The 27,923-nt window shown below is 45.4% G+C and overlaps 1 protein-coding gene across 7 annotated transcripts; it reads right to left on the reverse strand.

Moving 5' to 3' along the window:
• On the reverse strand, positions 1-27,916 carry LOC132388495 (zinc finger protein 229-like). Of its 7 annotated transcripts, none has more exons than XR_009510246.1 (4): positions 27,817-27,916; positions 26,272-26,422; positions 10,703-10,818; positions 1-5,914 (listed from the first exon to the last, which is right to left on the reverse strand). XR_009510246.1 is itself a non-coding variant. In XM_059960844.1 (4 exons), the coding sequence occupies exon 4, from the start codon at positions 8,856-8,858 to the stop codon at positions 7,482-7,484; it is 1,377 nt and encodes a 458-aa protein (XP_059816827.1). In that variant the 5' UTR covers positions 8,859-9,714; positions 10,703-10,818; positions 26,272-26,422; positions 27,817-27,916; the 3' UTR covers positions 5,943-7,481. The 7 variants fall into 7 exon arrangements, 6 of the variants coding, with proteins under 6 accessions (XP_059816827.1, XP_059816830.1, XP_059816831.1 ...); XM_059960844.1 differs by lacking the exon at positions 1-5,914 and adding an exon at positions 5,943-9,714; XM_059960847.1 differs by lacking the exon at positions 1-5,914 and adding an exon at positions 5,943-9,714 and having other exon boundaries at positions 26,272-26,418; positions 27,817-27,895.
• Positions 27,917-27,923: the final 7 nt, after the last annotated feature.

The raw sequence follows: 27,923 nt of genomic DNA on the forward strand, positions 1-27,923 counted from the left end.
AAGAAGAATAACGCACATGAGAAAAAAAACGACCACAAGACACAGGAGCAGAATCGGCCATTTGGCCCTTCGAGTCTGCTCCACCATTTCATCATGAGCTGATCCAATCTGCCCTTTAGTCCCATTCCCCCACCTTCTCACCATAACCTTTGATGTCCTGACTACTCAGATACCTATCAATCTCTGCCTTAAACACACCCAATGACTTGGCCTCCACTGCTGCCCGTGTCAAAAAAATGCCACAGATTCACCACCCTCTGACTAAAAAAAATTCTCCACATCTCTGTTCTGCATGGGCGCCCTGCAAACCTTGAGTCATGCCCTTTTGTACTAGGCTCCCCCAGTCACTCTTGAAATTGCATTCAGCAATGGGGATGGACTAATATCCAGCTTGCAGCTTATTGGATCTTTCTCCCCAATGTGAACCCAGTCGTGTGTTACAAGGTTAGATTATTGAGTGAATCCCTTCCCATATTCACAGCAGGTGAACGGCCTCTCCCCAGTGGAACACAATGATGCAGCATTCGTGAAGACGGTTGAGAGAATCTCTTCGCAAAGTCTGAGTAGACGATCATCATCTAACCGGTGTGAACTTGCTGGTGTTTTAATAGACGAGATAATCGTGTGAATGCCTTCCCACATTCAGAGGTCGACGGCCTCTCCCCAGTGGAACTCACTGGTGTGCCAGTAGATCAGATAACTGAGTGAATCCCTTCTCACAATCTGAGCAGGTGAAATCCCTCTCTGCAGTGTAAACTGACTGGTGAGTCACTAGGTGAGATGATGTGGTGAATCCCTTCCCACAGTCTGAACAGGTGAACGGCCGGTCCCCAGTGTGAACTAACTGGTGTACTTGTAGGCTACCTAACTGTGTGAATCCCTTCCCACAGTCTGAATAGGTGAACAGCCTCTCCCCACTGTGAACTCACTGGTGTCCCTATAAGTTGAATGATCGAGTGAATCCATCCCCACAGTCTGAGCAGGTGAACAGCTTCTCCCCAGTGTGAACTTGCTGGTGTCTCTGTAGGTTAGATGACTGAGCAAATCCCTTCCCACAGACAGAGCAGGTGAAATCCCTCTCTGCAGTGTGAACTGACTGGTGAGTCACTAGGTGAGATGATGTGGTGAATCTCTTCCCACAGTCTGAGCCACACAACCCCATCAGTTCCATTATCCAAGTCATTGACAAACTATGTAAGAAGTTCCGGTCCGAATACTGACCCCTGAAGACCACTAATCACTGCTGGCCAACCAGAAAAGGCCCCTTTTATTCCCACTCGCTGCCTCTTGGCTGTCAGCCATTCCTCTATCCATGCCAGTATTACTTCGGATTTTTATCCTGTTAAGCAGTTTCATGTGTGACACCTTATCAGATGCTTTCTGAAAATCCAAGTAAATGATATCCACTGCCTCTCGTTTGTCCATCCTGCTTATGACTTCCTCGAAGACTTGTCAGGCAAGATTTCCCTGTACAGAACCTATGCTGGCTTTGTCATTATATCATTAGTCTCCTAGTACCCCAGAACCTCATCTGTTATCATGACTCCACACTTTCCCAGCCACTGAGGTTAGGCTAACTGGACTATAATTTGCTTTACTTTGCCTTCCTCCCTTCTCAAAGAGTGGATTGACATGTGCAATCTTCCTGTCCTCCGGGACCATGCCAGAATCAAGTGATTCTTGACGAGTCATGACCAATGCATCTGTTATCTCTCCAGCAACCTCTCTCAGGACTCTGGGATGTAGTCCATCTGGTCCAGGTGACTTATCCACTTTAAGAACCTGAGTTTGCCTCAAACGTTTTCCTTTGTAATAGCAATGGCACTCACTCCTGTTCGCTGACACTCACGGATCTCTGGCACACTGGTGGTGTCTTCCACGGACAAGACGGATGCAAAGTACCTATCAAGTTCATCTACCATCTCTAAACCATTTGTACCACATGAGCATCATTTTCCAGTGGTCCAATATCAACTCTAGCCTCCCTTTCGTATATTTTATAACTGGTTGATATTATTGTATAGTTTGCTGTCTCATTTCACCTTTCCCCTTATAGCTTTTATTTTAAATTTGCCTGCTGTTGGATGTTAAAAGCTACCCAGTTATCCAACCTACTACTCACTTTTGCTACCTTATATGCTTTTGTACAGTCTTTCACTTCCTTTGTCAGTACTACGTCTGTGGGACATATCTATCCTGTACATTATGAACTAATCCCAGAAACGTCAGCCATTTCTGCTCTGGCGTCATCTCCACCAGCATCCACCTGAGGAATCACCTCTCTCATGCCTCTGAAATTCCCTGTCATTCCCCTGCGATACTATGCATCTGACCTGTGCTTCTCCCTCACAAATTGCAGTAGGACTTCAATCATATTATGATCACTGCCTTCTAATGGTTCCTTTACATTAACCTGCCTAATAAGATCTGGGTTATTACACAACATCCAATGTAAGATAGCAGTTCCCCGAGTAGGCTCAACCATCAGCGGCTCTAAAAAGCCATTTCGTTAGCATTCAATACATCTCCTCTTTTGCGATCTCACGCCAATCTGACTTTCCCAATCCTCCTGCAGAGTGAAGTCACCCACTACAGTTGTGTCATTAAATTTATTACATAAAAGCCAAACATTCAGCAGTACCTGGGGCAGAAGTGAGGATACATGCTTTTACTAAGGAGAGAAGGGGTTTTTGAAGCGGAAAGGCCTGAAGGTAGATAAGACACCGCAGAGTTCAGAAAGAGGTGGCTGAAGAGATTGTGAAGGCATTAGAGTCATAAAACACTACAACACAGGAAAATGCCATTCGGCCAGTCTAGTCCGTGCTAAAGCATTAATCTTCCGAGTTCCAACAAATTCCACCTAGACCATCGCCCTCCATATGCTTCTCATCCAGTGACCTAAGCAAACTTCTCTAAAAGATTACAATCGTCCCTGCCACTTGCTCTGGCAGCTCGGGGCACACTCTCCCCGCCTCTGAATGAAGAAGTTCCCCCTTAGTTTTCTCTTCAAGTGATGAGTAATGATCTATCACAAATCACTAGATTTTGGAAAGGTTCTGGTGGACCAGAAATTTGCAAATGTCACTCCACAATTTAAGAGGAAAATTATTGGACAGTTATTATTGTTGGACAGTTATTATTATTGGACAGTCTGACCTTAGTGGTCAGGAAGATGTTAGAGTGTACTAAGAGTGTGTTTTTTGGGTACTGTAATTGGGGAAACATGATGAAGTAGGCCAAAGTCTGCCGGATTCCTTCAAGGAAATCTTGACTGACAAATCTCTTGGAATACTTTGCGGAAATAACAGGCAAGGTAGATAAAGCAGAGGCAGTGTATGTTGTTTGCTTGGATTTTCAGATGATCTTCAACAAGGTACCCCATGCAAGGCTTATTGAGAAAGTAAGGAGGCATGGGATCCAAGGGCACATTGCTTTGTGCATCCAGAACTGGCTTGCTCACGGAAGACAAAGAGTGGTTGTATACTGGTCATATTCTGCATGGAGGTCGGTGACCAGTGGTCTGCCTCAGGGATCGGTTCTGGGACCCCTACCCTTCGTGACTTTAATAAATGACCTGGATGAGGAAGTGGAGGTACGGGTTAGTAAATTTGCTGATGACACAAAGGTTGGGTTAGGTTGCAGGGGGATATTGATAGTCTGCAAACCTGGGCTGAGAAGCGGCAAATGGACTTCAACCCAAAGAAGTGTGATGTGGTTCATTTGCTTCGGTCAAATATGATAGAATATAGTAATAATTGTAAGCCTCTTGGCAGTGTGGAGGAACAGAGGGATCTTGGGGACGGAGTCCACAGGACACTCAAAGCTGCTATGTAGGTTGACTCTGTGGTTAAGAAGCCACACTGTGCGTTGGCCTTAATCATCCGCAGGCTTGAGTTTAAAAGCCGAGATGTAATGTTGCAGCTATATAGGACTTTGGTCAGACCCCACTTGGAGTACTGTGCTCAGTCCTGGTCGCCAAATTACAGGAAGGATGTGGAAGCCATGGAAAGGGTGCTGAGGAGATTTACGAGGATGTTGTTTGGATAGGGATAGATTGAGTGAACTCAGTCTTTTCTCCTTGGAGTGATGGAGGATAAGAGGTGTCCTGATAAAGGTGTCCATGAAAATGAGAGACATTGATCGTGTGGATAGTTAGAGGCTTTTTCCCAGGGCTGAAAGTGCTAGCACGAGAGGGCATAGTTTGAAGATGCTTGGAAGTAGGTACGGAGGAGATGTCAGGGGTATGTTTTTTTTACATAGAGAGTGGTAAGTGTTTGGAATGGGCTGCCGGCAATGGTGGTGGAGGCGGACACGATAGGGTCTTTTAAGAGACTCCTGGATAGGTACACGGAGCTTAGAAAAATAGAGAACTGTAGGTAACCCTTGGCATTTCTAGAGCAAGGACATGTTCGGCATCGCTTTGTGAGCCAAAGGGCCTGTAACGTGCCGCAGGTTTTCTATGTTTCTAAGGTGCTGCACGTGAGGCTGCTTAACAGGATCACAGCTCATGGAATTACAGGAAAGAAACTTGTGCTGACAAGGGAGAAAGTGTCAGAATAATGTGGGCAATTCTGTTTTGCTGTCGGTAACTAATGCTGTTCTGTAGGGGTCAGTATTGAGACCGCATCGTTTCATGTTAAATCTGAATGATATGGATGACGGAATTGATACCTTGGTGACGAACATTGCAGTTGATACAAAGATAGGTACGGGACAGATAGTTTAGAGCAAAGCGGGAGTCTGCAGAAGGACTTCGATAGGCCTGGAGAATGCCAGCAAAGTAGCAGTTGAAATACAGTGTATGCAAGTCATGTACATTTGGTAGAAGTAATTGGGCGTAGAAAAAAAATAAATGGGAGAAACTTGAAAAAAATAGAGGTTCATAAGTGCTTGTGAGTCCTTGAGCAAGAGGCCCTAAAGGTTTGCTTGCAAATTGAGTTGATTAAAGATGACAACTGCAATGTTAGCATTAGAAGAGCAGGGATGCGATACTATAGCTTTATAACGCATTGGGCAGATCACTGTTGGTGTATTGTGAGCAGATTCCGACCTGTACTTACGACTTATTATCTGAGCAAAAGATGTGTTCGTATTGGAGTGGGTCCGGAGAAGTTTCAAAGAATGATTCCAGGACGACCAAGAGTGGATGACCTGGATGAGGAAGTACGTGGGAAGGGATTCACTCAGTCATCCAACCTACAGAAATTTATCAATATCCACTGCTGCTGATTTCCACACACAAATAAATCAAAAGGGATATGCCCAATCAAATAGATAATTAATCGATCAATAGCCCCCAAAACAACACGGCCCAGCCAGACACATAACAAGTGACTTTACATCTCACAACAGTGGATTCTGTAATGAAACCCATGATTAATGTTGTTGTCCCTCTGAAATCATAAGAAACGCACATTAAGGTGCATTTAAATGCGAGCGCATCCCCACAGGTGACGTCGCACAGACCCCCCTCGCACCTGACGTCACGCATGGGCTTCCCACACCGGGATCTGCCCTTACGTGCACAGCGTCTTACGTCATCCATGCGCTGGTGAGCTCGGGCTTTATCAGTTTAATAGCTGGGCTAATAATCACATGACCAGCCCTCCCCCACCGCTATCAACAGAGGATTCAGGGGCTGCACTATTCCCATTGGTGCAAAGCGATGTCAATCACTTGTTACCACCAGTCGCAGAGTTGGACAAGTCCAGAGGGCGTTACCCCTGCTGAGTTCGCCTCCCGCTCCGGCCTCAAACTCCACATCACAGTGGAGTAAATGTCCGTTTTTTGATTTATTTCCATTTCCCTCCAAGAGAAGTTGGGGCGTTTGTGAAGCGTCACCTGCGGCCGGAGTCTGATGTGTCACCGAGAGGTAGGAGGAGACCGCTCGGCCCGTCGGTTTGATGCCAGCTCCCTGGGGAAGGAGAGGAGGGATTTTATTGAAAGGAAATAGATCGTGTGAGAGGGGGCGGACAAGATGTTTGTCCCGGTGGAAATCTGTGAAAATGTCTGAGCCCACGGTGGTGGCGAGCATAGGGATTCATATTGGGGGGGAAACACCGGCACACTGTTGACCTGCAAGTGGGGCCAATGACAGGGTTGGGAGCTGAATGGTTGGGGCAACACGGGGCTGCAGAAGATGAACAGTTTTTGCACAGAGGATTAACAAAGTGGTTAGAGAGTATTTGTTATAGAGAGTGCAATGAAGTTTCAACAGACTGATCCCTGAAATGGTTAGGTCATCATATGAAGAAAGATCAAATGTGATAACAATTTCATTTGGAGAATCGAGGACTGGGAGGTGAGCACATTGAAATGCACGTCATTACCGGTTGAACCAGGGATCCCAGTCTCTGAAAAATGGGGTGGATGCCTATATTTTATAATAAAACCCCTATTGTTTTACCTTTACCTTCTCTCCCAGTTGTGTGCTTGCCCTTGTCCTTCACAGCCCCTTACCTGCTTAAGATTCATCCATTAGCATCAGTCAGCAATTCATTCTTTTTGGCTTTTCCTAATCCCTTAGGGGTTGGCGCTTCTAGAAATTTATAAATGTCCATTGCTGGTGATTTCCACAACAAATAAATCAAAAGGGATTTCCCCAATCAAATGATAATTCTTCGATCAATAGCTCGCAAATTTGTTCATATCCCAGACGCAGGCCCCAAATTTGTTACGAACCATAATGCTTTAGAAACAAGCCAGCAGCAATAGATTACATCTGGAGTTTGGTTTTGATGTTAAATCTGTCTTTATTGGAATCTACTTGTAATATTGCAACTTAAACAAGATAAACAGAAGTTAACAGTGTTAAGTTTATAAATGTGTATAAGTATAACTCCCAAACTATTGAGCTCAGGGGAAACAAGGCTTGCAGTCTTGAGATGCTAAAGTATGAAAGTTCAGTTCAACCACAGAATAGGCGATGAGGGAGAGAGATTTGTAATCCAGGGTAAATGGTGAGAGAAGGCAAATATGTCAAATTCCTCAGGTTCCACGGTGGTAAAACAAGAGAACAGTCGCTGTAGATTTTATCCGTCATCGCTCCAAATCCACATACAAATTATCACCAAAAGTGACTTGTCACAAGGTGTATCATCTTCAAGTGAACTACCACATCACAGCCAGGCAAGGGTTAACACATAAGTGGTTTCCACAGGACATCCCAAATCAGATCCACTCCTATGGATCAAACAAGGTGACAAACACACATTCAATGTACATGGATCAATAATTAACCCACCCTTGTGGGCATAGGAAACTTCTAAACAGTGACTCTTGGCCACTAGTTCCCTGGTTTCGATCCTTCCATTTTCCCTCCTTCGTCTCCGTCTGACTCTGAGTGTCTGTGTTCTTGGTTAAAACTAAACAAGCTGCGAGCGATGTAAACAAGCTGCAAGTCAGACTGATTCACCTTCTTAATCTCTCTCTCTTAAAATGACAGTCCACAGCAAAGGAAACCCAGGGATTCATAACAATGGCTACTTCCCATTGTGAACTGACTGGTGTGCCAGTAGGTTTGATGACCGAGTGAATCCCTTCCCACAGAATGAGCAGGTGAACGGCTTCTCCCTGGTGTGAACTCTCTGATGTATCTTCAGTTTAGCTGAGCTAGTGAATCCCTTCCCGCACGGTGAGCAGATGAATGGCTTCTCCCCAGTGTGAACTCGCTGGTGGACCAGTAGGTTGGATGACTGAGTGAATCCCTTCCCACAGACTGAACAGGTATATGGCCTCTCCCCAGTGTGAAATTGCTGGTGTGCCAGTAGTTGGGATGACCGAGTGAAACTCTTCCCACAGTCTGAGCAGGTGAACGGCTTCTCCCCAGTGTGAACTCTCTGATGACTCTGTAGGATGGATGGATCAGTGAATCTCTTCCCACAGACTGGGCAGGTGAATGGCTTCTCTCTAGTGTGAACTCTCTGATGACTCTGTAGGTTGGATGACTGAGCGAATCCCTTCCCACAGACTGAGCAGGTGAATGGCTTCTCCCCAGTGTGAACTCGTTGGTGACTGTGTAGGGTGGATAACTGAGTGAATCCCTTCCCACAGACTGAGCAGGTGAATGGCTTTTCCCCAGTGTGAACTCTCTGATGACTCTGTAGGTTGGATGACTGAGAGAATCCCTTCCCACAGTCTGAGCAGGTGAACGGCTTCTCCTCAGTGTGAGCTGACTGGTGTACCAGCAGTTGGGATGACCGAGTGAATCCTTTCCCACATTCTGAGCAGGTGAACGGCTTCTCCCCAGTGTGAACTCGTTGGTGACTGTGTAGGGTGGATAACTGAGTGAATCCCTTCCCACAGACTGGGCAGGTGAATGGCTTTTCCCCAGTGTGAACTCTCTGATGACTCTGTAGGTTGGATGACCGAGTGAATCCCTTCCCACAGACTGAGCAGGTGAATGGCTTTTGCCCAGTGTGAACTCTCTGATGACACTGTAGGTTGGATGACTGAGTGAATCCCTTCCCACAGACTGAGCAGGTGTATGGCTTCTCCCCAGTGTGAACTCGCTGATGTATCAGTAGGTTGGATGACTGAGTAAATCCTTTCCCACAGTCTGAGCAGGTGAACGGCTTCTCCCCAGTGTGAACTGACTGGTGTACCAGTAGTTGGGATGACCGAGTGAAACTCTTCCCACAGTCAGAGCAGGTGAATGGCTTCTCCCCAGTGTGAACTCGCTGATGACTCTGTAGGTTGGATGACAGAGTGAATCCCTTTCCACAGACTGAGCAGGTGAACAGCTTCTCCCCAGTGTGAACTCGCTGATGTCTCTGTAGTTTGTGTGACTGAGTGAATCCCTTCCTGCAGACTGTGCAGGTGAATGACCGCCCCTTGGTGTGAACACGCTGGTGTGCCATTAGGACAGATGACCGAGAGAATCCCTTCCCTTAAATTCAGCAGATGACCAGCCTCTGCCCAGTGTGATCTGACTGGTGTGTCCACAGGTGGGATGCCCGACAGAATCCTTTCTCACACACACAACAGATGAATGGCCTTGCCCTGTGTGAACTTGCTGATATACCTTCAGTTGAAATGACTGAGTGAATCCATTCCTAAGCAGGTGAATGGCCTTTCTCCTGTGTAAAATGACGGGCTTGCTGGTTGGTCAGATGACCGAGTGAATCCCTTCGCACAGTCTGAGCAAGAAGGATGGTCGATTGAATCCCTTGCTCCACTTCTTAAATATCTAGAAAGAGACAACAAAACTGGCGTGTCGTGTGTGAGATTCCTGGAGACAAATTCCTTCCCGTTTTTAACCTGTAAAAGATTTACAAAATCCATCAATGGGTGTAGGACAACATTTCAGATGAGATTACTTGAGTTGCCAAGATTTGATTTGGTATCACACTGTTACAGTGACGTTCAACCCAAGTTGAACAGAGTAATCATCTCCTGACTGGGCAGAGTGCTGGTATCTGGAATGTCCATCAATTTCCATATGTAGTTCAAGTTCCAACTCCTTGAAGTGCAGGGTTAAAAGCTGCAGCTGGATGCACTTCTTGTAAGTGAGGGCATCAGGGACACTACAGGTCTCCCCATCTTCAATACCCCCTCTAATTTGTAATAACCAGCGTGTACATAAATCTTGCACTGTGCATTTTTTATAGAGAGGTATTCATTTTCACAGCTAGCAAATCACGGTCAATAGGAACTTTGATCTCCTCTGGGTTCAATCCAGTTCATCTGCACTCTCACACAACCTATGTAGCAGGCCTATAATGGGAATTGAAGGATTTTCTCACCAAAGTTTTGGCATATTGTCCATATGTGGTTTGCTTGCTAAGTTACGCTTTAAAAAGGCAGATTTCCAAATATCACTCCACTTCTTCCCACTTGCAAATTTTCCAGCAACTTTTGCAACACCAGAATACACACAAGTATCACCAGTTTCTGTATTTGACATAAATATTTCCCCTGAACCCTCCCCCCCAGTGACTGATAGTGGTGAACTCAGTTTCTATATGCCCCTGAAGCCTCCCCCAATTTTCCCGCAACATTTGCATCGCCACAATTCTCCAGCAACGTTTGCATTGCCACAATACACACATCAGACAAAGACTGACAGTGGTGAACTCAGTGATTGCAATGCCAATGAATATGAAGGGAAGGGCAGTAGTCTTTCTGTCTCACTGGAGTCTGGCACATTTGTGATGTGAAAGCTACTCGTTGCCCAGGGCAAAGGTGTTTGATATCATTACGTACCCAGAGAGAATGGGACAAAACATGTTCTCACAGGTAGAAAACTCCAGAGCAAGAGGAGGTAGAGGAAGCAGCACACACAAAATACTGGAGGAGCTCAGCAGGCCAGGCAGAATCTATGGAAAAGAGTACTAATGCTGAATTCCTCCGGCATTTTGTGTGTGTTGCTTGGATTTCCAGCATCTGCAGGTTTTCTCTTGTTAGTGATTGGAGGTAGAACAAAGGTGATTTTCTCAACTGGTGATGTATAAGATTTTGTTCCCTTTCTCCGAGTTCCTAATCCTTGCATTTAGATAGCTGGAGCTCAGCTCTGTCTGAGAGATCCATCAGTTCCCATTCACTTAGCAGCCGGAAGCGCCCCGGGGCCCGTGTACGGATTGTGGTGCTGAGAGAGAGGGACAAGAGCAGGACAGCCCTGGGATTGTTGGCCACGGTCTCTGGATTTCACAGGAATTGTCCCGAAGTCGGTGTTTAAGTTAAAAACACAGAGAATCGCTCTTACCTGCACCCGACATTTTCAAGGCCTTCTGTGTACTGCGTGCATCGGGGACGTCCTCAGCCTGACGCCTGCGCATTTCATTGGCGCTTCAGCGCTGGCAAAATTCTTAACGCATGGCCCTATGGGTAATCACGGTGCAATTAACCATTTCTGCAAGCACCGGTTCAATGTCCATACCTCATTTTTTTTATTATCATGTGTATAGAAAAATTCTGCAGCTGTTTTAACGCAGAAAGCGGCTCCCATAAACAATATACTCAATATCAACGTGTATCTAATGCCAAAGTAAAATGCAGTTATAAAACACAGGAGATTCTGCAGTTGCTGGAAATACAGAGATGCACATACACAAAACACTGGAGGAACTCTGCAATTCAGAGAGGAACTAAGCAGCGGAGTACACAGGCTTGGCATGCTGAAGGGGCTCTCCCTAAACGATGTCTTTTTATTCCTCTCCACATTTGCTGCCTGAAATTAACCACCTTTTTTTCGGCCAACCAGTTTCCAAATGTTTCTGATTTTTCTTTTGTAGCCACATCCTGCTGATCTGATTCCTGCTCCTCCTGGTAAACTCTAGACCCCATCTCTCTCTGGAGCCCCAAAGCCCTGACTCAGGCTGGCAACTCTTTGGTTTCTGACTCTGCACCATCGAAGATTCACTCGCTAGTCTGCTGTCAGACTTTAGAGGTGCATTGTGTTCCGAGACCTCAGGTTCGCTTACTGTGAGTGTCGCTTTAAGAGCCTGAGTGAGTTGGGACTGTGATGTCAGAGGAGAGGGAGGGGCAGGGGGAGAGGGAGAGAGAGACACAAAACCACAGTGAGCTCATCATCTTATTCAGACTGGAGAAATTCATGCAGGTGTCTCAGATGATGAGAGGCATTGGTCTTGTGGATAGCTAGAGGCTTTTCCCCCATGGCTGAAACAGCTCACACGAGGGGGAATAGGTTTAAGCTGCTTGGAAGTAGGTACAGAGGAGATGTCAGAGCTAAGTTTTTTTAAGCAAAGAGTGGCGTGTGTGTGGAATGCACCGCCAGCGACAGTGGTAGAGGCGGATGCAATAGGGTCTTTTAAGAGACTCTCAGATAGTTACATGGAGCTTAGGAAAATAGGTGGCTGTGTGGCAGGGTAATTCTAAGCAGTTTCTAGAGTAAGATACATGGTCAGCACAACAATGTGGGACAAAGCATCTGTAATGAGTTGTGCATTTATATGTTTCCATGAAATTCACGGGAAATCTCCTATCCCACGGAGTGGTGACTAGTTGCAACCTGTCATCTCAGGGAGAGTGAGAGGGGAACGACAGGGAGAGATTTTGATATACAGATACGGAACAGAAACATGGGCAGGAACCAGATGGGCTGAGTGGCCTTTCTAGTGTACATTGTGAGTGTCTCTAGACAGTAAATATCTGAGACACGGGATTTGATACAGAACTGATTTATCTTTCACAGATCCACAATATTAAACACCAGTCTAGATTAAGTCTAACATCAGCAGAACAGACTCCTCCAATACTCAGTGACCAGGGTTCAGTCCTGGGTGCGATGAGCAGCCGCAAGAACTGCAGAATCTGACGGTAACAGTCCCTCATGAACCTGCAGCTGCCTTCAGTCACTGTGATGGCTAAACTTTTAACACAGAGCTGATTTGAACTTCCTCCCTGATGTAGGAGCGCTCAGACCGAAGATGTAGGGGAGAAGGAAAAAAAAAGAGATAATAAAGTTGTTTGCACCATTAGTGATAAACAGAGAGGACGAGGTGGAAAGTTTCTTGAATGCATCTGTTTTAATGCTTGGAGCATTGTAAGAAAGGTGGATGAGCTTAGAGTATGGATTGATAACTGGAAATATGATGTATCTATTAGTGAAACATGGTTGCAGGAGGGGTGTGACTGGCAACTAAATATTCCTGGATTTTGTTGCTTCTGGTGTGATAGAATCAGAAGGGCAAGAGGGGGAGGTATTGCAATGCTTGTCTGAGAAAATATTACAACAGTGCTTTGACAAAATAGATTACAGGGCTCATTTAGGGAGCCTATTTGGCTGGAATTGAGGAATGGGAAAGGTATAGTAACACTTATAGGGGTGTATTATAAACCACCTAATTGGGAGCAAGAATTGGAAGAGCAAATTTGTAAGGAGATAGCAGATATTTGTAGTGAGCATAAGGTTGCGATTGTGGGAGATTTTAATTTTCCACACATAGAAACAAAGAACATAGGTGCAGGAGTAGGCCATTAGGCCCTTCGATCCTGCACTGTCATTCAGAATGATCATGCATCATCCAACTCAGAACCCTGTACCTGCTTTCTCTCCATACCCCTGATCCCTTTAGCCACAAGGGCCATATCTAACTCCCTCTTAAATATAGCCAATGAACTGGCCTCAACTGTTTCCTGTAGCAGAGAATTCCACAGATTCACCTCTCCCTGTGTGAAGAAGCTTTTCCTCATCTTGGTCCTAAAAGGCTTCCCCTTTATCCTTAAACTGTGACCCCTCGTTCTGGACTCGCCCAACATCAGAAACAATCTTCCTGCATCTAGCCTGTCCAATCCCTTTAGAATTTTACACGTTTCAAAAAGATCCCCCCTCAATCTTCTAAATTCCAGCGAGTATAAGCCTAGTCGACCCAGTCTTTCTTCATATGAAAGTCCTGCCACCCCAGGAATCAATCTGGTGAACCTTCTTTGTACTCCCTCTGTGGCAAGAATGTCTTCCCTCAGATTAGGGAACCAAAACTGCATACAGTACTCCAGCTGTGGCCTCACCAGGGCCTTGTACAACAGCAGTAGAACCTCCCTGCTCCTGTACTCGAATCCTCTTGCTACGAATGCCAACATACCATTTGCCTTTTTCACCACCTGCTGTACCTGCATGCCCACCTTCAATGACTGGTGTACAATGACACCCAGGTCTTGTTGCACCTCCGCTTTTCTTAATCGGTCATTCAGATAATAATCTGTTTTCCTGTTCTTGCAACCAAAGTGAATAACCACACATTTATCCACATGAAATTGCATCTGCCATGAATTTGCCTACTCACCTAACCTATTCAAGTCACCCTGAATCCTCTTAGCATCCTCACAGCTAACACTGCCGCCCAGCTTCGTGTCATCCGCAAACTTGGAGATGCTGCATTTAATTCCCTCGTCTAAATCATTAATATATATTGTAAACAACTGGGGTCCCAGCACTGAGCCTTGCAGTACCCCACTAGTGACTGCCTGCCAATCTGAAAAGGTCCCGTATATTCCCACTCTTTGCTTCCTGTTTGCCAACCAATTCTCTATCCACATTAATAACATACCCCCAATACTGTGTGCTTTAAGTTTGCACACTAATCTCCTGTGTGGGACCTTGTCAAAAGCCTTTTGAAAATCCAAATATACCAAATCCACTTTTTCTCCCCTATTCATTCCACTAGTTACATCCTCAAAAAATTCTATAAGATTCGCCAGACATGATTTTCCTTTCACAAATCCATGCTGACATTGTCCGATTATTTCATCTCTTTCCAAATGTGCTGTTATCACATCTTTCACAACCAACTCTAGCATTTTCCCCATCACCGATGTCAGGCTAACCAATCTATAATTCCCCGGATTCTCTCTCCCTCATTTTCAAAAAAAAGTGAGGTCACGTTAGCCACCCTCCAATCCTCAGGAACTAATCCAGAATCTAAGGAGTTTTGAAAAATTATCACTAATGCATCCACTATTTCTTGGGCTACTCTGGGATGCAGACCATCTGGCCCTGGGGATTTATCTGCCTTTAATCCCTTCAATTTACCTAACACCACTTCCCTACTAACATGTATTGCCCTCAGTTCCTCCATCTCACTGGACCCTCGGTCCCTTACTATTTCTGGAAGATTATTTATGTCCTCCTTAGTGAAGACAGAACCAAAATAGTTATTCAATTGGTCTGCCATGTCTTCGTTCCCTATGATCAATTCACCTGTTTCTGACTGTGTAGGACCTACCTTTGTCTTGAGCAATCTTTTTCTTTTCACTTATCTATAAAAAACATTTACAGTCAGTTTTTATGTTCCCTGCCAGCTTTCTCTCATGATCTTTGTTTCACTTTCCTAATTAAGCCCTTTGTCCTCCTCTGCTGGTCTCTGAATTTCTCCCAGTCCTCAGGTGTGTCACTTTTTTGCTAATTTATATCGTTCTTCTTTGGACTTGATACTATCCCTAATTTCCCTTGTCAGCCACGGGTGCACTACCTTCCCTGGTTTATTCTTTTGCAAAACTGGGATGAACACTTGTTGTAGTTCATCCATGCAATCTTTAAATGCTTGCCATTGCATATGAATGTTGAGGAACCAACTAGAGAGCAGGCCATTCTACATTGGGTTTTGAGCAATGAGGAAGGGTTAGTTAGCAATCTTGTTGTGCGAGGCCCCTTGGGTAAGAGTGACCATAATATGGTGGAATTCTTCATTAAGATGGAGAGTGACATAGTTAATTTAGAAGCAAAGGCTCTAAACTTAAAGAAGGGTAACTTTGAAGGTACGAGACGTGAATTAGCTAAGATAGACTGGCAAATGATACAAAGGGTTGACAGTAGATATGCAATGGCAAGCATTTAAAGATTGCATGGATGAACTACAACAATTGTTCATCCCAGTTTGGCAAAAGAATAAACCAGGGAAGGTAGTGCACCCGTGGCTGACAAGGGAAATTAGGGATAGTATCAAGTCCAAAGAAGAAACATATAAATTAGCCAGAAAAAGCGGCATACCTGAGGACTGGGAGAAATTCAGAGACCAGCAGAGGAGGACAAAGGGCTTAATTAGGAAAGGGAAAAAAGATTATGAGAGAAAGCTGGCAGGGAACATAAAAACTGTAAAAGCTTTTACAGATATGTGAAAAGAAAAAAGATTGGTCAAGACAAATGTAAGGACCTTTACAGTCAGAAACAGGTGAATTGATCATAGGGAACAAAGATATGGCAGACCAATTGAATAACTACTTTGGTTCTGTCTTCACTAAGGAGGACATAAATAACGCTCTGGAAATAGTAAGGGACCAAGGGTCTAGTGAGATGGAGGAACTGAGGGAAATACATGTTAGAAGGGAAGTAGTGTTAAGTAAATTGAAGTGATTAAAGGCAGATAAATCCCCAGGGCCAGATGCTCTGCATCCCAGAGTAGCCCAAGAAATAGTGGATGCATTGGTGATAATTTTTCAAAACTCCTTAGATTCTGGATTAGTTCCTGAGGATTGGAGGGTAGCTAATGTTACCCCACTTTTTAAAAAAGGAGGGAGAGAAAAACCAGCGAATTACAGACTGGTTAGTCTGATGTCGGTGGTGGGGAGAATGCTAGAGTCGGTTATCAAAGATGTGATAACAACACATTTGGAAAGAGGTGAAATCATCGGACAAAGTCAGCATGGAGTTGTGATAGGAAAGTAATGTGTGACGAATCTTATAGAATTTTTTGAGGATGTAACTAGTAGTGGATAGGGGAGAGCCAGTAGCTGTGGTATATTTAGATTTTCAAAAGGATTTTGACAAGGTCCCACACAGGAGATTAGTGTGTAAACTTAAAGCACATGTTATTGGGGGTATGGTATTGATGTGGATAGAGAATTGGTTGGCAGACAGGAAGCAAAGAGTGGGAGTAAACGGGACCTTTTCAGAATGGCAGGCAGTGACTAGTGGGGTACCGCAAGGCTCAGTGCTGGGACCCCAGTTCTTTACAATATATATGAATGATTTAGATGAATGAATTAAATGCAGCCTCTCCAAGTTTGCGGATGACACGAGGCTGGGCGGTGGTGTCAGCTGTGAGGATGCTAAGAGGATGCAGGGTGACTTGGATAGGTTAGGTGTGTGGGCAAATTCATGGCTGATGCAATTTAATGTGGATAAATATGAGGTTATCCATTTTGGTTGCAAGAACGGGAAAACAGATTATTATCTGAACGGTGGCTGATTAGGAAAAGGGGAGGTGCAATGAGACCTGGGTGTTATTGTACACCAGTCATTGAAGGGAGGCATGCAGTTACAGCAGGTGGTGAAAAAGTTGAAAGGTATGCTGGCATTCATAGCAAAAGGATTTGAGTACAGGAGCAGGGAGGTGCTACTACAGTTGTACAAGGCCTTGGTGAGACCGCACCTAGAGTATTGTGTGCAGTTTTGGTCCCCTAATCTGAGGAAAGACATTCTTGCCATAGAGGGAGTACAGAGAAGGTTCACCAGATTGATTCCTGGGATGGCAGGACTTTCATATGAAGAAAGACTGGATCGACTAGGCTTATACTCACTGGAATTCAGAAGATTGATGGAGGATCTTATTGAAACATATAAAATACTAAAGGGATTGGACAGGCTAGATGCAGGAAGATTGTTTCCGATGTTGGAGAAGTCCAGAATGAGGGGTCACAGTTTAAGGATAAAGGGGAAGACTTTTAGGACCGAGATGAGGAAAAACTTCTTCATACAGACTGTGGAGAATCTGTGGAATTCTCTGCCACAGGAAACAGTTGAGGCCAGTTCATTGGCTATATTTAAGAGGGAGTTAGATATGGCCCTTGTGGCTAAAGCGATTGGGGGTATGGACAGAAAGCAGTCACAGGGTTCTGAGTTGGATGATCAGCCATGATCATACTGAATGGCGGTGCAGGCTCGAAGGTCTGAAGGGCCTACTCCTGCACCTATTTTCTATGTTTCTATCCACTGTCAACCCTTTAAATATCATTGAAATATCAATCTTAGCTAATTCACGTCTCATTTCTTCAAAATTGCCCTTCTATAAGTTCAGAACATTTGGTTCTGAATTAACTATGTCACTCTCCATCTTACTGAAGAATTCCACCATATTATGGTCACTCTTAACCAAGGGGCCTCGTATGACAAGATTGCTAATTAAACCTTCCTCAATACCCAGTCTAGAATGGCCTGCTTTCTAGTTGGTTCCTCGACATGTTGGTTCAGAAAACCATCCCGCACACATTCTAAGAACTCCTCTTCCTCAGCACCCTTACCAATTTGGTTCACCCAATCTATATGTAGAGTGAAGTCACTCATTATAACTGCTGTTCCTTTTTTGCACGCATTTCTAATTTCCTGTTTAATGCCATCCCCAACTTCACTACTACTGTTAGGTGGCCTGTACACAAATCCCACCAGCATTTTATGCCCCTTGGTGTTATGCAGCTCTACTCATATCAATTCCACATCCTCCAGGCTAATGTCCTTCCTTTCTATTGCGTTAATCTCTTCACTAACCAGCAACGCTATCCCACCTCCTTCTCTTTCCTGTCTATCCCTCCTAAATACTGAATATCCCTGGATGTTGAGCTCCTATCCTTGGTCACCCTGGAGCCATGTCTCTGTGATTCCAACCATATCCTTTTTGATTTTTGCCCTGGATTTGACTGCCTGCCACTTTTACTTTTCACCTTACTACTTTTTGGTTCTACTCTCATGTTGCACGCCTCTGTCTCTCTGCACTTGTTCCTATCCCCCTGCCACATTAGTTTAAATCCCCCTGAACAGCAGTAGCAAACGCTCCCCCTAGGGTTAGGAGGAGGGACAGCCCTCAGTGAATCCTGTGTATGCTCCCTGGAAGCCTCAAGAAATGATAATGATCATGAATCTGGCCCCAGATAGAAAAGAAAAACAAGCACAGTTTGCTCAGTGTGTCCACAGTACTACACAAACGTTTAATGCAACTCCGCAAGATTTATTCGGTCTCTGCTGCATGATACTCTCAGCTGATGAAGGGCAGAAATGGAAGGCAGAATTGAAATACCAAACCTATCAGGAGTTACAGGTGGGAAACCATAACGAGAATGAACAGACAGACCAGATCTCCAGCAATCTGTCAACATCACCAAAGTACCTAAATGCAAACATAAGGCTGGGGAATCTGGACCAGACTACTGAGAGTGATTTGTGGCCTGCTACGGCACCTTCGCAGGAGACCAAGCAAATCTGTCCGCCCAGTTCAATGCCCTACTGCTCCAATGCTTACCAACTAAGTTAGCCAACATGATTAAAACAAATAATATGGATTGGCCTGACAATGACCGAAATCAAATGCGATGAGCTTTGACATATCATTAGGACCCAACTTTCGAATCCCGATCAACCCCGAAGGGAACTAATATTAAAGGTGAATAAGCTCAGTGGGAAGAAGGACGCGAGCAGGCTATATCTGAGGAACAGAAATGGGAGCAAAAACCTAACAAGGGACAGGTGGGGACAACAAAACATTCAGAAACTGACAAGAAGATGCTTCCAACCGTGAGTGCAAACCCTCAGGAAGAGCCCACTGTAATATTTCAAGTTGCTGGAAATACAGTTCCGTTTATGATTGATATGAGGGCAAGCACAACCACTCTCCATCAGGAAATAGTATCGGAAAAGGGATTCATGCTATCAGGCGCTACAATCACTCTGTCTGGGTTCAGAGGCACGGAACGTACGTATTCACGTATCCAGCCACTGCAGGTGGAAATCCAGGGGAACCAGTGTGAGGTTTCATTTACTGTCACCACCAGACGGGGGTGTAATCTCGTAGGGAGAGACTTGCTCTGTCTGTTGGAAGTCGAGATTCCATGCACGGAGACGGATATCATGCCAGAACTGCGAACAACTGACAGCTTCCTCAGTTTCTGACCACCCAATTGTGGGCACTTTATCTGGACTCCAGTACATTTGAACCCCTTCTGCCAGCGGCCAGCTCTCATGTGACTCTGTGTTATGACCCTACCGGGTGCACACTGAGGACAGCTAATATTATGCACCCCTCGAGGAACAGAAATTCCCAGTCACGGTGATTGGAGAGGTTAAAGGAAGAGACGGCACTGCATTTCTGGCCAAAGTTCCAAATTTCATTTGGCGACAGACAGGACTGGTGGTTCCCAATACGACTGTCAGGGTTTGCCCTGGGTTCAAGCCAAAGAGCCGAGGGCTCCTTGCCCACACCTTGATGAAACAGGCATCCAGCACCGAGGGAGACTGGCAAGACTTGGTCAAGGGGCAGCTCCGATACTGGAAGAAATCTGAGGTGAAGACGGGACATCTGGTAAGACATTCTTTCAATAGTGACCGAACCCAAGATGTTGTACCCCATCTCTGGGCAATTTCAGTCCATGAAGTCAGACCTCCTGTCCAGATCACAGTGAAAGAAGGACAGACTCCCATCCACTCCGCAATGCCCCCTCTAGCTCATCCGGATCACTGTGAAAGAAGGACAGACTCTCCCATCCATTCTGCAATACCCCCTCTAGCCCATCCGGATCACAGTGAACGAAGGACAGACTATCCCATCCATTCTGCAATGCCCCCTCTAGCCCATCCGGATCACTGTGAAAGAAGGACAGACTCTCCCATCCATTCCGCAATGCCCCCTCTAGCTCATCCGGATCACTGTGAAAGAAGGACAGACTCTCCCATCCATTCTGCAATACCCCCTCTAGCCCATCCGGATCACAGTGAACGAAGGACAGACTATCCCATCCATTCTGCAATACCCCCTCTAGCCCATCCGGATCACTGTGAAAGAAGGACAGACTCTCCCATCCATTCTGAAATACCCCCTCTAGCCCGTCCGGATCACAGTAAGAGAAGGACAGACTCTCCCATCCATTCTGCAATACCCATCTAGCCTGTCCTGATCACTGTGAAAGAAGGACAGACTCTCACATCCATTCCGCAATACCCCCTCTAGCCCATCCGGATCACTATGAAAGAAGGACAGACTATCCCATCCATTCTGCAATACCCCCTCTAGCCCGTCCGGATCACAGTGAAAGAAGGACAGACTCTCCCATCCATTCTGCAATTCCCCCTCTAGCCCGTCCGGATCACTGTGAAAGAAGGACAGACTCTCCCATCCATTCTGCAATACCCCCTCTAGCCCGTCTGGATCACTATGAAAGAAGGACAGACTCTCCCATCCATTCTGCAATGCCCCTCTAGCCCGTCCGGATCACTGTGAAAGAAGGACAGACTCTCCCATCCATTCCGCAATACCCCCTCTAGCCCGTCCAGATCACAGTGAAAGAAGGACAGACTATCCCATCCATTCGGCAATACCCCTTCTAGCCCATCCGGATCACTGTGAAAGAAGGACAGACTCTCCCATCCATTCTGAAATACCCCCTCTAGCTCGTCCGGATCACAGTAACAGAAGGACAGACTCTCCCATCCATTCTGCAATACCCCTCTAGCCTGTCCGGATCACTGTGAAAGAAAGACAGACTCTCCCATCCATTCTGCAATACCCCCTCTAGCCCGTCCGGATCACTGTGAAAGAAGGACAGACTCTCCCATCCATTCCGCAATACCCCCTCTAGCCCATCCGGATCACTGTAAAAGCAGGACAGACTCTCCCATCCATTCCGCAATACCCCCTCTAGCCCATCCGGATCACTTTGAAAGAAGGACAGACTCTCCCATCCATTCTGCAATACCCCCTCAAGCCCATCTGGATCACAGTGAAAGAAGGACAGACTCTCCCATCCATTCTGCAATTCCCCCTGTAGCCCATCCGGATCACAGTGAAAGAAGGACAGACTCTCCCATCCATTCTGCAATTCCCCCTCTGGCCCGTCCGGACCACAGTGAAAGAAGGACAGACTCTCCCATCCATTCTGCAATACCCCCTCTGGCCCGTCCTGATCACAGTGAAAGAAGGACAGACTCTCCCATCCATTCTGCAATACCCCCTCTAGCCCATCTGGATCACTGTGAATGAAGGACAGATTCTCCCATCCATTCTGCAATACCCCCTCTAGCCCGTCTGGATCACTATGAAAGAAGGACAGACTCTCCCATCCATTCTGCAATACCCCTCTAGCCTGTCCGGATCACTGTGAAAGAAGGACAGACTCTCCCATCCATTCTGCAATACCATCTCTAGCCTGTCCGGATCACTTTGAAAGAAGGACAGGCTCTCCCATCCATTCTGCAATACCCACTCTAGCCTGTCCGGATCACAGTGAAAGATGGACAGACTCTCCCATCCATTCTGCAATACCCCCTCTAGCCCATCTGGATCACTGTGAAAGAAGGACAGATTCTCCCATCCATTCTGCAATACCCCCTCTAGCCCGTCCGGATCACTGTGAAAGAAGGACAGACTCTCCCATCCATTCTGCAATACCCCCTCTAGCCCGTCTGGATCACTATGAAAGAAGGACAGACTCTCCCATCCATTCTGCAATACCCCTCTAGCCTGTCCGGATCACTGTGAAAGAAGGACAGACTCTCCCATCCATTCTGCAATACCATCTCTAGCCTGTCCGGATCACTTTGAAAGAAGGACAGGCTCTCCCATCCATTCTGCAATACCCACTCTAGCCTGTCCGGATCACAGTGAAAGATGGACAGACTCTCCCATCCATTCCGCAATACCCCCTCTAGCCCGCCCGGATCACTGTGAAAGAAGGGCAGACTCTCCCATCCATTCCGCAATACCCCTTCTAGCCCGTCCGGATCACTGTGAAGGGACAGACTCTCCCATCCATTCTGCAATACCCCCTCTAGCCTGAGGAAACGTTTTATGAGGACGGAAGCTCTTTTGTGGATCCAGCAGGAAAACGACATTCTGGCTATGCGATAGTGACGGACAGTGAAGTAATTGAACAGGCCTCCTTTGAAGCAGCTGTCTCTGCCTAGAAGGCTGAGCTGTTTGCTCTGACTCGTGCCTGTATCCCAGCAACAGACTAAAGTTGGAACGTTTAGACAAACTCCCGTTATGCATTTGGGATTGTACATGACTACGGGGCTCTCTGGGAACATGGGGATTCCTGACTTCCTCTGGTCTCCCCATGAGTAATGTCACCTTTGTAAACAACTTACTCACCGCTCTACAGCTACCTCGAGTTTTGTTCTTCTCAGGGGGCTGCCTCTGAGGAGGAGTGAAAACTGTGGTCCCAGATGGGGTGCCAGAAAGACCCTAAGCTAGGTCTTTGGATCACCCAGTGGGACAGGTCTGGGTTCCTACACAGTTTTTACCAATATTGGTTGATTATATACATAATTGTACACACCTGGGAAAGGAGGGAATGGTTGGTAACCTGTACCCTGCACACCGGGTACGACTTCTTTGACAGGTGGATCTTTCTCGTGTCTACAAGTTGATTTTATTGAATTGCCTAGAGGACATTGCTATAGATACTGCTTAGTTATTATAGATGTGTTTAGTAGATGGATTGAAGCTATTCCAACTACCATTAATTCTGCTGACTGTTGTGAAGTATTATTAAGGGAAATAATTCCCAGGTACAAGCCAGAGATGCTGAGTTCAACAATGGCCCACACTTTATGGTGAAAGCAAACGAAGGAGTATGTAACAAACTAGCTATCAAGCAACAATTCCACTGTGTACATCACCCACGGGCCGCTGGCAGAGTGGAGAGAGCCAATGGCACTCTGAAGAGTAAACTGGCCAGACTAACAGCGGAGACTGGACTCACTTGGTTGAAGGTCCGACCATTAGCCCGATTCCACATGACGGTTACCCCACAGAGGAAAACAGGGTTGTCACCAGCTTAAATCATTACCGGATGGCCCATGAGGACACACTAGGAACAAAGTCTCAGGATTAAAGGCAAGGTGAATAAGAATAAGGAACCTTGGTTCTTCAGGGATATTGGAACACTGATAAAGAAGAGAGAGATGTATGACATGTATAAGAAACAGGGAGCAAATAAGGTACTTGAGGAGTATAAAAAGTACAAAAAAATACTTTAGGAAGAAATCAGGAGGGCTGAAAGAAGACATGAGGTGGCGTTGGCAGTCAAGGTGAAGGATAGTAAGAGCTTCCACAGGTATATTAATAGCAAAATGATAGTTAAGGGATAAAATTGGTCCTCTTGAAGATCAGAGTGGTCGACTATGCATGGAACCAAAAGAAATTGGGGAGATGTTAAATGTTTTTTTTTTGTGTCTGAATTTACTAAGAAAACTGGCTTGGAGTCAATGGAAATAAGGCAAACAAGTATTGAGGTCATGGAACCTATACGGATAGAAGAGGAGGAGGTGCTTGCTACCTTGAGGCGACTAGATAAATCTCCAGAACCTGATAGGGTATTCCCTCGGACCCTGAGGGAGACTAATGTTGAAATTGCAGGGACCCTGGCAGATATATTTAAATGTCATTATCTACGCATTAGGTGCCAGAGATTTGGAGGATAGCTCATGTTGTTCCTTTGTTTAAAGCAGGCTCCAACAGTAATCCGGGAAATTATAGGCTTGTAAGTTTGATGTCGGTCATGGGTAAATTATTGGAAGGAGTACTAAGAGATAGGATTGACAATTACTTAGATAGACAGGGACATATTAGGGAGAGTCAACATGGCTTTGTGCATGGTAGGTCATGTTTAACAAATATATTGGAGACTTTCGAGGCGGTTACAATGAAAGTGGATGAAGGCAAGTCAGTGGATGTTGTCTACATGGACTTCAGTAAGGCGTTTGACAAAGTCCCGCATGGGAGGTTAGTTAGGAAGATTCAGTCACTATGTATACATGGTGAGGTAGTAAATTTGATTGGAAATTGAGAATGGGAGAAGTCAGAGAGTGGTAGAGGAGTATTGCTACTCTGAGTGGAGGCCTGTGACTAGTGGTGTGCCACAGGGATCAGTCCATTGTTATTTGTCATCTATATCAATGATCTGGATAATAATTTGGTAAATAGGGTCAGCAAATTTGTTGATGATACAAAGATTGGAGGTGTATGCACAGTGAAGAAGGTTTTCAAAGCTTGCAGAGAGATCTGGACCAGCTGGAAAAATGGCAGATGGAGTTTAATACAGACAAGTGTGAGGTATCGCACTTTAGAAGGTCAAACCGAGGTAGAACATCCAAGGTAAATGGCAGGGCACTGAGGAGTGCACTAGAACAGAGGGATCTAGGAATACTGATACAAAATTCCCAGAAGTGGCATCACATGTAGATAGGGCAGTAAAGAGAGCTTTTAGTACCATATAACCATATAACAATCACTGCACGGAAACAGGCCATCTCGGCCCTCCTAGTCCATGCCGAACTCTTAATCTCAACTAGTCCCACCTACCCGCACTTAGCCCATAACCCTCCACTCCTTTCCTGTCCATATACCTATCCAATTTTACCGTAAATGACACAACTGAACTGGCCTCTACTACATCTACAGGAAGCTCATTCCACACAGCTATCACTGTCTGAGTAAAGAAATACCCCCTCGTGTTTCCCTTAAACTTCTGCCCCCTAACTCTCAAATCATGTCCTCTCGTTTGAATCTCCCCTACTCTCAATGGAAACAGCCTATTCATGTCAACTCTATCTATCCCTCTCAAATTTTTAAATACCTCGATCAAATCCCCCTCAACCTTCTACGCTCCAATGAATAGAGACCTAACTTGTTCAACCTTTCTCTGTAACTTAACTGCTGAAACCCAGGTAACATCCTAGTAAATTGTCTCTGCACTCTCTCTAATTTATTGATATCTTTCCTATAATTCGGTGACCAGAACTACACACAATATTCTAAATTTGGCCTTACCAATGCCTTGTACAATTTTAACATTACATCCCGACTTCTGTACTCAATGCTTTGATTTATAAAGGCCAGCGTTCCAAAAGCCTTCTTCACCACCCTATCTACATGAGACTCCACCTTCAGGGAACTATGCACTGTTATTCCTAGATGTCTCTGTTCCTCTGCATTCCTCAATGCCCTACCGTTTACCCTGTATGTTCTATTTGGATTATTCCTGCCAAAATGTAGAACCTCACACTTCTCAGCATTAAACTCCATCTGCCAACGTTCAGCCCATTCTTCTAACCAGCATAAATCTCCCTGCAAGCTTTGAAAACCCACCTCATTATCCACAACACCTCCTACCTTAGTATCATCGGCATACTTACTAATCCAAGTTACCACCCCATCATCCAGATCATTTATGTATATTACAAACAACATTGGGCCCAAAACAGATCCCTGAGGCACCCCGCTAGTCACTGGCATCCATCCCGATAAACAATTATCCGCCACTACTCTCTGGCATCTCCCATCTAGCCACTGTTGAATCCTTTGGTCTTTATAAATTCAAGTATTGAGTATAAGAGTTGGAATGTTATGGTGAGATCGTATAAGGTATTAGTGAGGCTGAATTTGCAGTATTGTGTGCAGTTTTGGTCACCGAATTACAGGAAGCATATTAATAAGGTTGGAAGTGTGCAGAGAAGGTTTACAAGGATGTTGCCAGGACTTGAGAAACTGTGTTACAGAGAAAGGTTGAATAGGTAAGGATTTCATTCTTAGGAGTGTAGAAGAATGAGGGGAGACTTGATAGAGGTATATAAAATTAGGGTGGGTATAGATAGAGTGAATGCAAGCAGGGTTTATCCACTGAGGCTAGGGGAGAGAAAAAAAAACAGAGGACATGGGTTAAGGATGAAGGGCAAAAAGTTTAATATAAGGGGGGGCTTCTTCACAACTGGGTCTGACAGAGGCATAACTGGTCCTTCTGGGCATATTCAGTCTCACTCCCAACTATTTCCTACCTTCCTTTGTGCAGGTATGTAACGTCTAAAGGACCAGTGTTTGAGTAAATGAGACTCACCAAACTTTCTCCGGACTGAATCAATGGAATCTCTGAGTCAGATGGTTTCTCTCCAATCAGTGCTCTCAATCCTCGGGCTGGTTCACTTGTTGCTGTTCCTTCGTCTTCAGTCGTGGTTTTTCTTCCAATAAATCTCTCACTGCAGGTCTGACTTAAACATGAAAGATAATGAAGCACGTTAACAATACAAAGGAGGACCTAACATTTCTGCTTAATGTTACTAGGAATAAAACTCACTGAAATTTAACCATTGAAGGCAAATATAATGAGCTCAGTGAACAATCTTTTATTGTCCCTCACATGACACAGACGATATGGGATAAGAAGGAGCCATCATTCAGTCATGGTAAGACATACGACACAGGAACAGAATTAGGTGATTCGATCCATCTGGTCTGTCCACCACACAACCAGGGTTGATTTTTATTCCAACACCATATTCCTGCCTTCCTCCTGTAACCCTGAAGCTACTCAGCAATCATCAATATATTAATCTGTCACAAATATACCCAAATGGCAGGTTCAAACAAATTCACAAATTCCAAATATCAGACATCTTTTGGCCAAAAAAAATTTCTCATCTCAGTTTTAAAGGGAAGCAAGTTTATTCTGAGACTGTGCTGTCAGATCACAGACTTTCTGTCTAATGGAAACATCCTCTCCATGTCCACTGTATCCAGGCTTTTCAGCATTCGGTAGGTTTATTAACCATACATCCCTCCACCACCCCCACCGTCCCTCTGAACTCCATCGAGCACAGGTCCAGAACCATCAAATGCTCCTCAAACATAAATCCGATCATTCCTGAGATTATTCTTGTAAGCCTTGTTAGCAACAACTGCACCGGACACATTTCCGGGAATAACAGTCAAATCGGTTCCAGGATAATTTACAAGGTCAAGTTGTGCTTCCTTTACTGTTATACTATCACTCCACTTCCAGGTTAAAACAGGTCCATTTCAGGAAATTTGTATTACAGATCCTGTCTTGTCTGTACTTGACCGACCACAGTTGCTGGACTATAAACTTGCAGGAGTAATGTGTGGCTCAGCTCTACTGCGTGAAGCTGAGGCTGAAACCATTCTCCCCCTGGACTTCCCAGTCCCTGGGTAAAGCAGGCAGTGAAATCAAAGATCCCCACAACCTGGGACGTTCTCCTTTCTCACCCACCCCAGCCCGGGAGAAGACACAACAGCCAAAAACCTCCAGGACAAATGCAAGGAGCCTCAGGAAGCGAGACGGGTTCGGGGAAGTTAATGAAACACATTGGCCAAAATCACACCACGTGATCTTGCGTCACAAAGCGGAGGGCGGGGCGAATCTGTGGCACACAGCCTCACGTGACCTGTCGGCGGGACTTCCATTTCAATTCTGCGGAAACAGACAGCCTGGGCTCCTGGTTTGGATCGTTCAATGCAGATTAAGTGAAGTCGACACATTTCTGACGAGCCCAGACAGTTGGGAAACAAATGAATTCCTGACCCTCAGTTCGGGGCTCACGGCCAACATCGGATCTCCCCGCTCGGGATCGGTCTCAACATTCACCGAAGGGAAAGTGATATCTTCGGCCCGCAGACAGTGATCCCGACGCAAGAGACGAAAGTCTTTCGCGAACACACAGCCGACCTACTTCAACTCTGAGCGGAGAGGAT

Source organism: Hypanus sabinus, unplaced genomic scaffold, assembly GCF_030144855.1.
Source record: "Hypanus sabinus isolate sHypSab1 unplaced genomic scaffold, sHypSab1.hap1 scaffold_336, whole genome shotgun sequence".
Classification (NCBI taxonomy): Eukaryota; Metazoa; Chordata; class Chondrichthyes; order Myliobatiformes; family Dasyatidae; genus Hypanus; species Hypanus sabinus.

Coding starts and splice junctions, on each gene's coding strand:
- LOC132388495 (XM_059960844.1), bottom strand. CDS start 8,858: ATGGCACACCAGCGTGTTCACACCAAGGGGCGGTCATTCACCTGCACA.